General features: G+C 46.0%; 1 protein-coding gene across 12 annotated transcripts in view; it reads right to left on the reverse strand.

Moving 5' to 3' along the window:
- LOC144101188 (RNA binding protein fox-1 homolog 2-like) overlaps nucleotides 1–16,073 on the reverse strand; it is a 437,474-nt gene that overhangs the window by 66,526 nt on the left and 354,875 nt on the right. For 8 of the 12 annotated variants that reach the window (XM_077634247.1, XM_077634248.1, XM_077634252.1 and 5 more), the window contains one exon: nucleotides 6,207–6,323. The exons of the other annotated variants lie outside the window; for them this stretch is intronic. In XM_077634247.1, coding sequence (XP_077490373.1) covers nucleotides 6,207–6,323 — 117 coding nt within the window. The remainder of the gene's footprint in view (nucleotides 1–6,206; nucleotides 6,324–16,073) is intronic. 12 annotated transcript variants of the gene reach the window in all.

The raw sequence follows: 16,073 nt of genomic DNA on the forward strand, positions 1-16,073 counted from the left end.
CTATTTTTCTCTTTAGGACGCAGTTTCTTTTCATGTTCGCACCGCAGTGGAATGGATATGCCCACTCCTTCATTATAGGGTATGTACTGCACTCTGGCAACAAGTATGTGCGGGGAATCTCGATAAAGGATTCAAATAATGGGACAAGCGTTTACTACATCGAAAGCTGTTCCTGGCATTCTTTCACGTACCTCTTATGAGAAAGAAGCAATGGTTCCTAGTGGAGGAGGCGCTCCTTTTCGCGGAGAAGACCTCCAAGAAATGAGTATTCCTCCTCCTCATCCTAACGATGTACAGTCTTTGTAAAAAATATACGGCCCAAGGGGTTTGCTTCTAAGCCTTGTAGCGGGGCCCTTAAGTGCATCTGCCAGTCTTAAGCTTGGGACGGTTGAGAACTTAAGTTCAACTTAGCATCATGATATTAATGTCCCTGAGTACGCAAGAGGAGTCGCGTTGCAGGGCTCAGAAGCAGAACCCTTGGCCTGCATACTTTTCACGAAGACTGCACATTAATCAGCCGGTGAAACATCGAACGCATGCTGCAATCTAGGTGAGCTGCGCATGTCAGTGTCTGCGCCTCTATCTAGTTTGACTGCAGCTGACGTTCAGCTCCAAAGGGAGAGCTCTTTCGAATGCCAGAATGGTGAGACAAGGCTTCTTATAAGTCTGGATGCTCATGAACATCCGTTACTCCCTTTCCATCACTATCGTAACCATCCAGTCAGCACCAAATCCCTCAAGATAATCCTATAGTCCTGACACAATGAAGAAACCAGGCGTCGAAATCTCCAGGAAGAAGAGAGATTCCAGACATACAACAGAAATAACTAACTATGCAAGTCGCGCCCTTGACTACTACGCCGCAAGCTTGTCTATGTGCCCCCTACTGCCAAACTGCTCATATATATAAAACTTGCCATGCCCAAACAGCATTATGCTAACCATATACTCGACCTTCAGCAAGGTAACTTAATTAACATCCTAGAGCCTACACGAAGTTCCACTTCAAGATTCGCCGGCTACAAGTGCTCTTATCACACTGCTCTAACCGAATTAGAACCGCAGCTTTCTTTATCTTTCAACCACGCTTCCAGCTGTAAAATAGCTTGTCTGTGCCGCTGATTCCCTTCGTACCTTGCCTCGAGCTAACATCGTAATCTGAATAGTACACCACTTATGTCATTATAATGGTGTAAGGCATTACGAGTACTAAGGGCAGTAGGTTTCGCCATGGATTAGAATAAAAACAGCGCTCGAGACAGACACTAGCTGTGCGGTTACCGTGTCTATCTCCTCCGTTGTCTTTAATCAATCTGGTTGCCCTCAACGCCCACCTACAACGACACTTCAAACGTCTTTTCGTACTTAAACCACAGACCGAAACGATGACTATGACAATACCACCTTGTTAACGGATGAGAGCAAATTAAAATCGGCCACCAAGGAAAATCTTCAAAGGCTAAACAGCGTTCTCGAGCCTCAACCCTAATGAATGCCCCGGAGGAGGGTGTTTGAGGTACACCGAAAATGAAAAAAAAAAAACAGTCGCCGCTGCCCTGGGAGCAGCCTGTAAGAGGACTTAGTGGTAAGCTTTGCAGACTCGCCTAAGGCCCTGCCCATTAGGTTCAGCTTCCTTGCGGTGGAAGCTGAATCCAATAAATGTTCTCTCGACTGCACTGTATCAGCACAAACGCAACTCAAGAAGCCCATGACCGCGTATTCTAGAGAAACTACTCAACACGGCGTTCAGCTGGGGGTTTAGCGCTCTGCCAGGTTACTTCTTTAAGGTGACTACAGCCGGATACAAGTCGAGAAAAAAGCGGCTTCTTTTCCCCGTCAAAGGACCCCCTTCCAGCCAATGGCTTCGGCCGATTCTCATGACCCTGCCAGCGTAACAATGCAGGCAGTAAGTAGCAGATGAAAGGGTTGGAGTACCCCCCACCTATGGTCGGGGACAGTCCCCTCCCTCCCTGCGTTGTCACGCTAGCGGGATCACGAGAATCGGCCGACGCCTTTGGCTGGAAGGGGGTCCTTTGCCGGGGAAAACAAGCCGCTTTTTTCTTGAATTGTAACCGACTATAGACGATGCTACGGTGGCCTTGGAAACAGCACTAGTCGGGCGTGCTGCCACTGCACAGAAGCGGGAAGTCAGCCGCTTGCTAAACAGCGACTCGTTCATCTACGTTATACGTGAATCGGTGCCAAACGCATAGCCGTCTGCTACTTCGGTTTTACAGATATACTAAGCCGAACGGCTGGCTAATCGAAGGAATTTAAATGGTTCCTCGCCAGCGCTGATAATTTACCGATCGCCTGGAACGCCCGAAAGCGCATTTATCCAACGTAAATTACACCCTCGCACAGACCACACAGCGATTCTCGTGCAAGAAATGCGTTAGAGTTTCCCGAAGTCACCGGGCCTGTCCTAAACAAGGCCGCAATGACGACCAGCTGTCAGCTCCCAATACCTATCTCACGTCGTCTACTAGCTTGTCCAATATGAAAATTATCGCCAGAAGTTGCGCCTTTGACGTATCCGTGCAGGGCGATGTCAGATAGGTTTATAGAATGGATGGCTGACGCACATCTAGGATTTATCGAATATTTTTATAGGCCATTAGCCAACGAAATAGAATTGTCATCAGGCAATGGCATGCAGTGAGTGAGAAGAAAAGATTTGCAATTATTTCTATCCAGGAAAAAAAATATTTTGAACCACAAAAATTCTTGATCACCAAGAAGCGGATTACCGCACCTACGCGCACTGCTGATTTTTCTGCGAACTCCGGTTGTGAAGAACGACATGTAATATGAGCACATGCCTGAAAATTTACGCCGCGAATCTATGACGGCCTTACAGTGTGCCCAGCCAGTTTATCGACTTCTAAAGTGTATTATTTTTTCAACAATCTCGGAAACTGGGCGCACGGAAAGTTATCTTCTTAACTTTGTAGGTTTTTACCGAACACAAGAATATGGTTCAACCCTGCATTCTACATGAGGTTATCTAACTCGTATAAAATTCACCGACATATCTTTCATAGATAGCAAAATACTATTGCGCAAACTTTAAGAAAGCATGAAAAGATAAGACCTTTCCATGGCTTCAAAAAATTTTGAGATCTTTATATTGTGTCCAGGTATTGTACACTCTATGAATGATCATAAGCAATAAAATCAAGATGCATATCACTACTGGTGTAGTAGATACAGCGCCTGTAAAGAAACATTTTTTCTTCATATTGATGTATTTTTGCCAACTACCAAAATTGCCTTGATAGCCCACGCCACAAAATAGAGGGCACTTATAATAACAACACAAAGCGCCAAGTATATCTGCTCATTTTAAACATTTACTAGATTTTCTAAAATCATAAAAACTTGGAAAGTAAATATTTTTTGCTAACTCTGTAGGTCTTTATCCCCGAAAAGACAAAATTTAACTATAACTAGACTACTATGCCTCCTATGCAAGTTTATCTACTAAAATGTATACAATGAACTGATATATATGTTACACATAAGGACATTAGTAACTTAAGAAAGCACAGACGAACAAAGGTTCTGCATGCCAATTAGCTTTACTTTTATTTTGCGCTGTTATCCTTTATTTGTGCTGCTCCAGCTCAGGTGCTTATCAGTATCGATGGCAGATGCCGGGGCTAGCAAAAATCTTTTCCTTCCTTTTTATTACTTTAGTTAAAACCACTAACTACTACTACTTGTCTCAAGTATTCCATAAAAATTTATAACTATTACAAACATACTGATTCGTACTACTGGGAGTTGTAGTAAATCTAATAAGTGTTTTCTCCAACGGGTACGAAACGCCGGTTGATTTCTTTCAGAGGGTGCCGTTGAGAGGGAGAGTTAAATGAACGAACAACATCACATGTGAAATCTCCCTTAACTGGCGCAACAATTTCAAACACATATACGCTAAGCATAAGGCATTGCAATGCAAGCTCCCGCCTCGAAGTGAGGTGCTCGTAGCAGTGTTAAGCTCCTCCCATCAACTTCCTGGCCACGTAATAATTACGCACGCTGATGCGTCTTCTGCTAGCAACAATGTCCGCAACGTCCGCCGACAGCAGCAACAACAATCAACATGTTTTTAACTCTTACGCATGCTGATTTAATGAAAAATACCCGGAGAGAATATCAAACACAATAAAATTTGTTTATCCCAAGCAAAATCTTTTTGTTATGCGATTTCAAGAATTTTGAACGATAATATCCCCTGCTTCATAAACAATATATCAATGAATCATATATTTTACTAGCTGAATTTACATTGAACGCAGAGTCAGCTACTTATGGTTGTACAGTTTATTTTTTTTTCTGAGACAAAGAACTCTTAAGTCAGCAAAAAAAAAAAACTTCCCCTGCTCCAAGTTTGCAAATTAAAAAAAAAACATCAAGGATTTCAAATCAACCCAAATAACTGGGCGCATTATACGGTAATTAGAAATGTCCTCCAAAATTTTCAAGAATGTCCTTGCAAGGTATTCAGAGTTATTAATAACCACAAAAGACAAAAAAACAATGTCCGTTAAAAAGGGGTTTGGTCAGAAGTGCTGTATTACTATACCAGCACTAATATAGAAGATGCGCTTAACACTTAAGAAATTAATATAGTGTACAATATCTGGAATAACATAAAGATATCAAAAGTGTTTTTTTTTTACATTGTGGCATCGAGCGTTTTTGAGGTTCTGTGCTTTCTTGAAATGTACGCATATTTCCTTTTCTGTGAAAGATTTGTCGGTGAAATTTATAAATAAGTAGATAAATCTTTGTGAAATGCAGCTTCTTTTTCCTTTTATATAAAATCCTGCGAAATTACGTGCGTCGTTTGAGAAACTTTATTACAAAGGAATAAATTTTGTGAAATCGTCAGAAGCAACTTTACCGGAGTAATACATTTGCCGTGTAAACTGTCAGGTGTCTTCTCGTAATATATGTCCAGTTATTCGCAACCAATGTTGCCAAAAAGCAGCAGCGTGCCTGAGCCCGGTTGTTCGCCTCTTCGTGATCAAGAATTTCTGCGCTTCTCAATAGTACATTTTTGGACAAAAATTATAGCAGGATCCTTCTATCCTCTCACAGGTGATGACATACAATATTAAGTAAATTCAAGACGTTGACCAGCCATTCAGTGCACAATATTAATCGTCCTGCCGTAGAGGTGAAGCACGCACGAAACTGCGGACTTTGTGCAACGGGTATCAGAGTGCGGTCATTGTACGAGAACCATGATCACAAAGCAAGCGTGCACAATATGTTGGTCGCCAGCGAAGGGAATTTGGGAGTACGTCACGTGTTTGCTTCCAACATTTCAATTGCTACGCAAAAACAAACGCAAAAACCAAACGACTGCTAGCTGTGAAAATACGGCCGAACTAATTCGTCGGCGAGGTGGGACAAACACGAGTCGAATTCAGACTTCAGCTAGCGCCACGCTAGTGGTACTACACATAATCGTTCGCTAGCTACAGACTTGTGATTGCACAAAAGTTTGCTGCCGTGGCTACGGGGAACTTGCGCTGAAGTTTGCGGTGCCGATTGCAGCGCCATAACACACTGCGTAGCGGGAAGAGTAAGAAGTTTTGGGTAGTACTCTTAGTACTTTTCCGCGCCACCTTCAGGCGCTTACTGGCGTGAGCCTCCGCGCTCTGTCGAAAGCGCACGTGCCGTGCGTCAGCTATCTGGGCTACGCCGAGAGAAGCTAGGCAACGAATGCTGTCAGCCAAACGCGGGTATCTAATCGCGCAGGATGTGTTCTCGCGTTTGCAGCGGCCCAAGCGGCTGACAAAAGCAGTTTTGAGTCACCGAATGGAACAATTGCAGTGCCACCTTGGCAGCGCAGGTTCTCCATACTATAGCAAGCTCCATCGTTTGCTGGCTACTCTGATGTTAAAAATCATCAGATGGGCAGGTCGCTAGCGTGCATCTAAACGCAGTCTTGAGCCACTCTACACGAGACCCCAAAGTCACAGCACACCACTGCACACCACACAACACACCGGGTCGTCGAACGCGAAACGCGGGAGCGTATTCCACCAATCACCTAGCGTGACCTAAACGCGGCGGTCATGATAGACCTGTCCGCTACAGAGGGGGCCATCCATCCACTATAGTGCCATAAACATATATATCTGTCTATCAGACGTCGTCAGCTCGTCCACCCCGTGTATAATACGCACTTTGTCGACGGCTGTGCCGGTGATGTCCCTGGCTTCAAGAGTGCCTGGCTGCTCGAGGTAAGCAATGCGCATGCGCGCGGCTGCGCCAGCGTCGGCCGACAGTTTCTGTTTCACGATCTGCAAATGGGCAAGTCAACCACACAACAGGGAAAGAACACAGGCTCGCTTTTAATTCGGCTCCCCTCATCTTCATTTTTTTTTGCATTTTTTATTTTCAACAACCATGGCTGAGGCATGTCCTAGTCGGCGGCTTTGGGCACCACCTACTGACTTTGATCACTTTGAACTCGAGGTCGCAGGGTGAATCGACATCAGCTCTGTCGCATGGAGCAACTTTCAACACGGGCTCTGGCGAAGCCTGGCCTTGTTGGTTGATCTTAGCGTAGCCCTAGCACATCAGAAGACAAAGGGCATAAATAGGTTGAAACACACAGCGTTAACTTCGAAAAGTTTATTAGAAGACAGCTTTTCCTCAATAAAGTCGTTACAAGTAAGTGCTGCGCGCTTCAACCTCTGTTTACGGCCTCTGTGTTCAGATGCGCAATGTAAAACACAGACCTAACTTGCGGTTGCAGCTTTACCATAGACTGGTCAAACATTTCAACGTGAAATGAAAATTACATTTCCTATAATTTCTGATTCAACACAAACTCAAATCGGCATTCAGATAATTTTCGGGGTCTCCAGTAATTGATAAATTTCTAAAAAAAAAGGGTCGTTATGTTCAGTAAACCTTCCAACTGCATATCTCGTTTTCCCATCCTGTAGCACGTCTGCCGTGCACGTGCGGTAAGCGCTCAAGTTAAAAGATTAATGCGTCAAATCATAACGTTGAAGCATAACCGCACTCCATAGTGTGTTTTGGTTCAGCGTACGCCTGGGATAATCCTGCGCAGACAAGCTCGAAAAGTGCTGCAAAGTTGCGTCCGATGCGCCAGATGCGCGCACCTGGAGCTTTAAAATACAGGACAATCGGGCCCTTGCCCTCCCCGGACAGCCAGACGAGGCATGTCCTCAGCCAAGGTTGCCACTCATGAACTCTCTACTACACACGCTATTCCCTTTCCCGTGGTCCTCTTCTCCGTCGACGTGACGTCATATCCGTCCTACGGGCTGCAAGAAAAACACCCAAGCGCAACAACCAAGGAGACAAGAACGAAAGCACTAGGGGGGGCAGGTGTGTGATTCAAGCTACGGTGGTGACTCTGCGACAAAGCTCCGCCAGCAAGACAGCGCAAGTACGTATGTATACCGTGGGCAAGACCACTGCAAACAGACACGTGGAAACAAGGGTCGGCCTAAAAACTAAATGCACAAAACGAAGCAAAAAAAAAAAGAACAAGACACTCCAGCGATGCACCACGAAGTAGTGAGCATGTCACGGCAAGCCTCGGCTACGGCAGGTAAAAAAGGGGGGGACATGACCAGAACGCTCCAGCGGCAAGGCCAAACACTATCGAACAAGATGAGTCACAAGAGAGTGTGTGTGTAACTATAGGGGTGGTGTGAGAAGCAGCCAGTACAACCCGACAGATCCGCAGGCACTAGTCAAATACCCGTATCAGTTGCGGTGATGGTAAGAACGTGTCAGCAAACCAAAAACACATACAAAAATAAACGCAGAATGCTGAGAAACACACTGTGCAGATTTCCATGCATCATCATCATCAGCATCATCACATCCACCGTCATCACCATCGTCAACCCACGGCCGCCCACGCATCGCCGAGACGGCGAATTTTTTTAGTCTCGCGTCGTTCGAGTGGCGCACATACCAGTGTTAGGCAGCGAACCGCAGAAGACGGACGAGAAAAAAAAAATCGAAGGAAAAGAACCAGCCACAACATAGCCAAGACCACAGAAACCCCGCGCGTTAGCAAGCATGCTCATACCATGACGCGACATCGTATAGTTCACATTTCGCGGTTACGACGGCGACACGCCCTGCACGAAATGCCTAATGACGTCATCAGACGAGCGACGCGACTTTCATCGTAACTCGGCTTCCACGTTAAAGGCGTGGGACGAAGATACATACAGCTCATCATGTAATCCGCGATTCGCGATACCCGGCGCCGCTCTCGGAGGCCACGAGTAACACTGCTCTCTTGCGCCTGCGCCAAGAGGTGTCGCTCTCATCGCAATCCCGCCTTGAAGTTGACGAGTACCTTTCGCAGCGACCGAAAAAAACAGCGCGCAATCAATCACGCAGAAGTTTGTTCGCGTTAAAACCGAAACGAAGGAACATCAGACGCCGAGAGTGCAATACAAAACAAGCATTTTTTACAGTTATTATTATTATTATTCAATATTGAAGGCCTTTAAGAGGAGCAAAAAGAATGGTTTAGGAGAATTATTGAAAAATTATGTATTGGAATACAACGGTCTCTTATAAGGTACGCACCAACAGACCCCCTTAAAAATAATTAATAACTAGATTTACTTTTATAGGCGCACTTCCGCAAAAAAAGCCAGGTAAGGTGAAACCTCAAACGCGGCGCACAAAGTACCTTGTACTTGTAACTGTCACAAATTAAAAATCAAACAAGCGCCTCTGCCTTGATGCGTCCGTCACAAATGATCGAGTCACGCCGCCATGTCAAAGGGAGCGCAGCTGTTCGTAGAAGGGACAAGAATTTACCCAAAAGGCCTAGCACATTTCATTCGCACCTCGGGTTCTCAGTTGGATCGATAAATTAACTGTGTAGCGAAAAGGGCGGACAAACGATTAAACAGTTCCAGGTATGGTTAGGGGAGTCCTCCAACGTGAAATTTCGCGTTCGAATCCACCCGAGCTCAGCCATACGGATGCAGGTTTCCCAGCGACCTCGCAGTTCGAGAAAAATTAGTCTTTCCCAGGGTCGTGAACGGTTCGAAATGATCCCCTCGGAATCGCCTTGCCGTTTGCTAAGCGTTCCGGTTAGGTTAGTTGCTTGGGCGAATGGCCCGGACAGGCGATGGTACCGGGACCGAGCACCCGGCCGGGACGAATTAAAAAAAAAACAGAACTTTCTGAGAAACCTGTAGTTTCCTTTGTAGCCGTATACCTTTATAAAAACTTCTTTAGACAGTCTACAGACTGTCCATAGACTTCCGTCTATAAAATCTATAGATTCTCTATAGACGAACCCTAGATTTGTGGCTGCATACTTTTAGTAGAATTTTTGTCTGCAGATAGTCTATAGAGTATGGGTAGACAAAATATATATATAGGAACGCAATAGAGTCTATAAGAAGTCTATATACTGTTTATAGACCATTTCAATAAGGGTACGGCTGGGTGTTAATCAGTAACTACACCGTCAATAGGAACGAAGCATCCGCTTCCGAAGCTATAGCCCAGGGTGTACGAGCAACGAAAGGAGAGACAAGAAATCAAGAAGCAAAGCACGCAACCAAGTCCTACCTGCGCGGTCACTTTCATCAACAGCACATAAAGGGTAGTTAACGCGCCGGACGTATGTACTGTCATTTTCTAGTAACCTTCTAAACATAAAAGAAGTGGCGAACTTGATATGCGCTTAGTACTCTAATTCTTTTTTTTTTACCTTGCCTCCAATATGAGCTACTCTACGATCTACTTCATGGAAACAAGAAGAAAAAAAAGCCCAAAGGATACTACAGCAGCGCCCCGGGCAGTAATTAGGCGAGAAGGGCAACGGCGTTTTCAAAAGTGACCTGCCAAGCCGTCCTGTGACTCGCTGTCTTGCATCGCCTCAAAGGCAATCCCGGCCCTCAGTGACCCAAAACTAAGACCGCAAAAATTGAAAAAAAAAAACAGAAATAACGTATATTCGTCGCGTTCTTCACATTTTCAGCCACGCCCGCTGCCAGGTCAGGACGTGTCCCAGGGGATGACAAGACACGTAAGGAAAGAAAAATAAACAAAGACGAAAATAACACGACCAGCATCCTTTCCAAAAACAAATTGATCAATTTTTTTTGTGTGGCGAAAACACTAAAATGTAGAAGTAAAATCGATTGAACCATCAGTATGTACAAGCCCTCAGTTCCTGCAGTCTTTTTTTTGTTTTCTTTTTTTTCCTTAAAGATAGCAGCCATAGAAAAAAGCACATGCGCGAAACTGGCCTTTTACTGCTCCAATTTCCTCAATTTTCCTGTTCCGATTTTTTCCACGTTTTCCCTTCTGTTCCAGCGCAACGGTATTGAAGCATAATAGGATTAATTACGAAAAAAAACATAAATGTAAGTGGGCGGATGACGGCAGATGGAAGGGCAGTTAGGGAAGACGAAAAGTGAACCGACAAAGAACGGTAGAGAGAAGTAACAACAACGGACTGGGAATAAAGTCAAACAGAGGAAACGTGGCAGGGGCGGTAAAGACATCGTTTTCTGACGTGTGCAAAGAGGAAGGACACGCGATCAATAAAAAAAAAAAGAAGAGCTCGCGGATTGAGGGAGACGCCTCTTTCATAGTCGAAGAGCTGGGAGAGGTCTCTGCGCCACTTGCACAAGATAGGAAGTGTGTGGAATGCAAGCAAAAGAAAAAGAAAAAAGACAAAGTGAGTTTACTAACGGGAAGACATGACTACAATTATGCGAAGGGGGCGCGAATAAATAAAGAAAAAAAAGCGAAATACAGGACATTTTCTAAGAAGGCGTGGAAACAGAGGTGACAATGACGAAAAGCCTGAGGAAATGTTTCACAAGTTCCGCGTTAGTCTCGGTAATCGTTTTTATTTCTTATTTCCGAGCGTGGAGGAAATAAAAAAAAGAAAGAAAAAAAAGGCGATTAAAGTAGCGGCGAACCATTCTCGATCCGTGCGACGGCTATTTTCTGAGGTTATTTTGGTTATCTTCCGTCCAGCCTATACACGGGTCAACGCACAACACCGCAGGTCACATAGGGCGGACAAGAGACGAAGAAAGTGACAAAGAGCAGTGGCGGAAGACAGAAGTCGAGGGATGGAAGAAGACAGAGGAAAGATGTAACCGCTGAAGCGGAAGAAATAGGGTGACGTGACGAAGGGGAGGAGCTTAAATTGAACCTAGTTTCGCAAGGGAGCAACAAGAAACAACCTTGTTTTTTTTTTTTGCGTAACCCTATAGCCACGAGGTAATGAAATAGCTTCGAAGGTAGGGGAGAAATACGAAACTGAGGCTCACGAGAGCAGTGTTTAAATAATTACATGTATTATGAGGTTGGGACCTGCGAAATGGGAGAGAGAGCATGAAACAGTATAATAGTAATAATAATAATAATAATAATAATAATAATAATAATAATAATAATAATAATAATAATAATAATTCATCAGGATACCAAAACTGTTGAAGAAATATGCTGCGGACGCCGAGTTTCCGGTGCCGTTACCGTTTCCGCGAAACGAATTACTCAACACGCGATGCGATTGCCAGGGAAAAAAAAAAGTGGTAGGGTTTTAACGTAGTTAAACCGAGTAGACGCGCGAAAGCATAGGACGTTGAGGGTGTCAAGGTCACCATCAATGTCACCCTACCATTGGCCGCAGCTGGCGGGGCACTCCTCCGAACTTACCCGAGCTTCCTCCCATTGGCTACAGCTTTCACGACGCTCCTCCGAACTAACCCGAGCATACCCGAGTTACTCCGAGGCATCGCACAAAAGACTCTCGGTTCGAACCGTGTTGGGTGGTGCTTTAGAACTAAAAACAACTCGGAGCTGGATACAGCATGATCACGACCCTAACCCGTGCGGTTACATCGAAAATGCGAACTACACAGTACACCTCCCCCCCCCCCCCCAAAAAAAAAAAAAAAATCTTTTCTTCCTGTCCCCTCACCTCTTTCATTTCACTTCTCCAGTCTGTCTGCTATCCCTTTAATTCCGCTGTCCCAGATCATGTGATTCCGTAGCGATGGCAGATGCCGGGGCTAGCAAAAATCTTTTCCTTCCTTACTATTATTTTATTAAACTACTACTACTACTACTACTACTTACAAGCGCATGCTTGATACGAATATACACGATGTTCTGCGACTCTCGCCTTTTGTTCCCGCAACGCCACGGAAGCAACACTCGGCGGCAGGAATAAACGAATGGAACGTTGTGCTTTGCTTCCTTTGTTCAGCAGAACCCAGAGGCGCCTTCCCTTTCAGAAAATTACAGGCTCGCTCTTCGGAGTCCGAAATTATCCCGGAAAACGAATGACTGTGTGAGGGACGAAAACCGCGTCCGCAGCTGGGAGGAGGGGGGGGGGGGGGGGGGGGCGTTTTTCAGCGTCCATCTCTGCGGGAGAGCGCATCTTGCCTTTGTTTTCGCGGCAAAGATGACGACCTGCCGGTGTTCCGCAAGGGGTATTATTACATTGTTGCAACGGCCAGCCACAAGGATTAATTACAAGCTGAATCGAAGCATTGGGCCGGTGCGGCAGAGCTCGCCCGACCCTGAAAATACTGTTGAACTCCAGACCACTATCATCATTTCGTACCGCCACAGTAAAGGCGATGCTTCCAAGCCGGCGATTTTAGCCCTAGCACGCATCAAAAGAAAAGTTTTTTACTTCATTCGTGAGCGTATCGAATGGCGGTTTTACCCCTGACGTCCGTTGACATCAACGTATACTCGCTCAGTCGTCACTGACGCGATGCCTTTGCATGCGGACGTCGGACCTTATATGGGCTGCTTAGTTTGCTTGCTTCCTGTCGATAATGTTGCAAGTTACGGCTTCGTCATATCAGCGTGCGTTCCCCGTTCGACGCTCTGAACTCGAATACGCCTATATGGGAGTAATTAAGGGAGTAAGCTGTGCTCTAACGCACTCTCTTTTATAAAAGGGAGTGCGTTAAAGTAGAGCATACTCCCTTTTTACTCCTTTCTGTTTAGAGCGTATAAGTCCGTGTCTACCCTTATAGAAATCGCCTATAGGCAGTTTATAGACTTCTTATAGACATTATTGCCTTCTTATTGATATTTCCTTTTCTCTACTCATAGTATAGATTGTCTATAGACAAAAGACCACTAGAAGTGTATGGCCATAAATCTATAGACAACCTACACACTGTCTATAGGATTTCTATTGCCTATAGACTCTTCTCTAGGGTTCGTCTATAGAGAGTCTACAGACTTTATAGACAGAAGTCATAGACTGTCTAAATAAGTTCTTGTAAGGGTACATCCAGCGCAGTTTTGATATCCGAACATCGCGAACGAATTGGCCTAACAACTTCTACAAGTACCATTCGTTTCTTGCACGCGCCTCAGCCTTCTCGAAAACCGAACAAAAGTCGTCGATAAATCCGCCCTGTAAGGTCCTCCAGTTTGTCCTCACGATCTAACGAAATTGCGTTGTTACACGGCACACGCGTTGCATCACAGCGAAAAAACAAAAGGAAATTCCAGCCACCGTTTGCACGCCGCAAGACGGGACATTTCGCGGTATAACGCTTCACGGAAGCGTAACGCAGTTCGCGGCGGGTTTATATATAGGAGAAACCTTAGGCAGGCGCTACACCAACTTCACGCAAGCGCCAAGGCGCGCCACAACAACGAAGGGGTTTTAGGAAGCCCAAGAAGCGGCAGCGCGTCATATATACTGTCTCGCACGAATGCGCCCAGCCTCAAGCCCTCGAATTTACCCGCTCGTCTGCGCACAAGCCAGCACGCGCCAGCCCAACAGCTATACGGGAGCGCGGCGAAGATTTATGGTACAAATAACGCGAGTATATGCCGCCTTCTTTATCCTTCCTTTTTTATTTTCCTATTCCGTACACCCTGTCTCCGTAAGCACGGGCGCGAGTCTGTCCAGCTGTTCCCGACGCCTCGAATTTCCCCGAGAAACGGGGCGGGGGGGGGGGGGGGGGGGGGGGGTACGGCAGTCGCGCTGTGCCGGCCGACACTATAATAAAGCCGGGGTGATTGATTAAGTCCGAAAAAAATGTGTCAGAGCTGCGCGGCAGTGTTGCCGACGGAAAGGATTGAAAAGAAGAAAGAAAGAAAGAAAGAAAGAAAAAAGAGAAGAAACGCAAAAAAAAAATCCACAAACCACTCGCCCTAATATCACGCGCTGCACGCCCGGGCATCTGTCTTCTTCCACGCATGCAGGAAAACAAATTTTCGGAAGTGCCAAAAAAAAAAAAGAAATAGGAGGGAGACTTGAGAAAACTAAACTAAAGAATAAGAATTACTTTCACGTACATACAACGGCCGTCGTCTCTCAAGTGCGCGTCAAGATGGAGGCGGCCGGAAGAAGGGCAGTAATAAAAAAGGAGGACCGCATCGCTTCTTAACACCCTATTCCCCAAAAGACAAAAAAGGGAGTCGAAGAAAGAAAATGAAACGTATAAAAAGAAAACTCGAGGCAGAAACGCAGGCAACGCCGGGAATAGGGTAGTTTTCCCTGACGACGGTCGTTGCGACATGGCGCCCGATTGAGGAGGAAGCAGACGACGGAGGAGGGATTGGGGGGAGGCGCGCGCGATGATGGACACCGGAGGAAGAAACGGGAACAGTGTCGCCGCCTGGTGCCGCATTAGGGAAAGGACTGCGCATTTGTAGTGACGCCCACCCCCCCTTTTTTTTTTCCACGTTCCTTCGGCCGCACCGATTACTGCCGGCAATGCCGAACTTTTCCGCTGTAAGTACAAGGGGATGAAACAGAAAAAAAAAAGAGAGACGCAAGACATTCTACGCGAAAGACAGGAGGGGTAATTTGGCGTCATGCCAGGTGCGGTCCCCGCAGCATCCAATTGCGATCATGATGGCCCTCGAAAGGGTCGAAAAGAAAGAGATAGAGAGAGAATACTGTATCCCTAGGCGCAATAATGAAAGAAGAGGAAAGGCCAGTTGCTGTCGGAGGTAGGCGGAAGGGGGGGAAAAAACGGAGTAGCATGGGATGCAGGCTTGCAAGGGAGAGCAAACAGCGAAGTAAGGAAGGAGGCAACTATATACTATATATATAAAAAACAGGCCTCGTAAGCAGTTATGAACCGAGAAACGGAAAGAATTCTGATGCCCGTGTTAGAAGGAGTGCGTACTAACATACAGGACGCGCAGCGGAGCAGCAGAACAATCTGGGAACGAGAGTATTAAATACGCGTATGCAGACGGCGCTTAATGCGACGGGCTCAGACGACGATATGGGAACTATCGCCAGTGTTTTCTCCGATATGCCAACGCATGCCCCATTACGCCCCGAGGCAAGCATCGGTTTGCGAGATTTCCCGGGCATCGTACACTACAGTTAGCGGGCTTCGTGGAGCACGTAATCTGCTACGACGTCAGGTGGGGATATGGACGCACGCTTAGGGAACAGCCGCCAAAATGCGAACGAAGGGTGATTTAGGCAGGCTTATCTGGCGGCGTAACGCGAGAGAGAATTTGAGAGCTATACAAACAAAAATCGCGGCGGGAATGCCAGGCGATCTAAATTTCGCGGTAAATGGATCGTCGCCGGAAAAAGAGACCGGGGGAGGATGCGAGATCCTATACACAAGCATACACGAGAACGTATTTAGCGTGGCTCCCACGAAAAGCATTTTTTAGTGCGTCGTTAGAGCACGCTTGTAAAGCGTTTTCTTTCACGTCCCATTTCGCCTAGCTTTTCTTCACGATGTTTTCTTCAGCTCGAAGGGAGCAACAGCTCAGAGCTTCCGCTGCATTTAACACAGGACAGAGAGCGCGTCGCCTGAACCAGAACACTCGGCATCGTTACAGAACGCATACAACCCCAGAAAGTTCATCGTGCGCTTACTGATGATGTAAAAATGTTCTGAGTTTAGAACGCTTCCACGGTTCGGTTAGATGGATATATATATATAAAAAAAAGCTCCACCCCGAACAACTTATGCGGGCCTTTGCGGGTTTGTGTACTTGGTGGTAGCAGGTGCGTATAAGCTGATGATTTTTACCGATTTGCTTTCATCCAG

The sequence above is a fragment of the Amblyomma americanum genome, chromosome 8, assembly GCF_052857255.1.
Source record: "Amblyomma americanum isolate KBUSLIRL-KWMA chromosome 8, ASM5285725v1, whole genome shotgun sequence".
Taxonomy (NCBI): domain Eukaryota; kingdom Metazoa; phylum Arthropoda; class Arachnida; order Ixodida; family Ixodidae; genus Amblyomma; species Amblyomma americanum.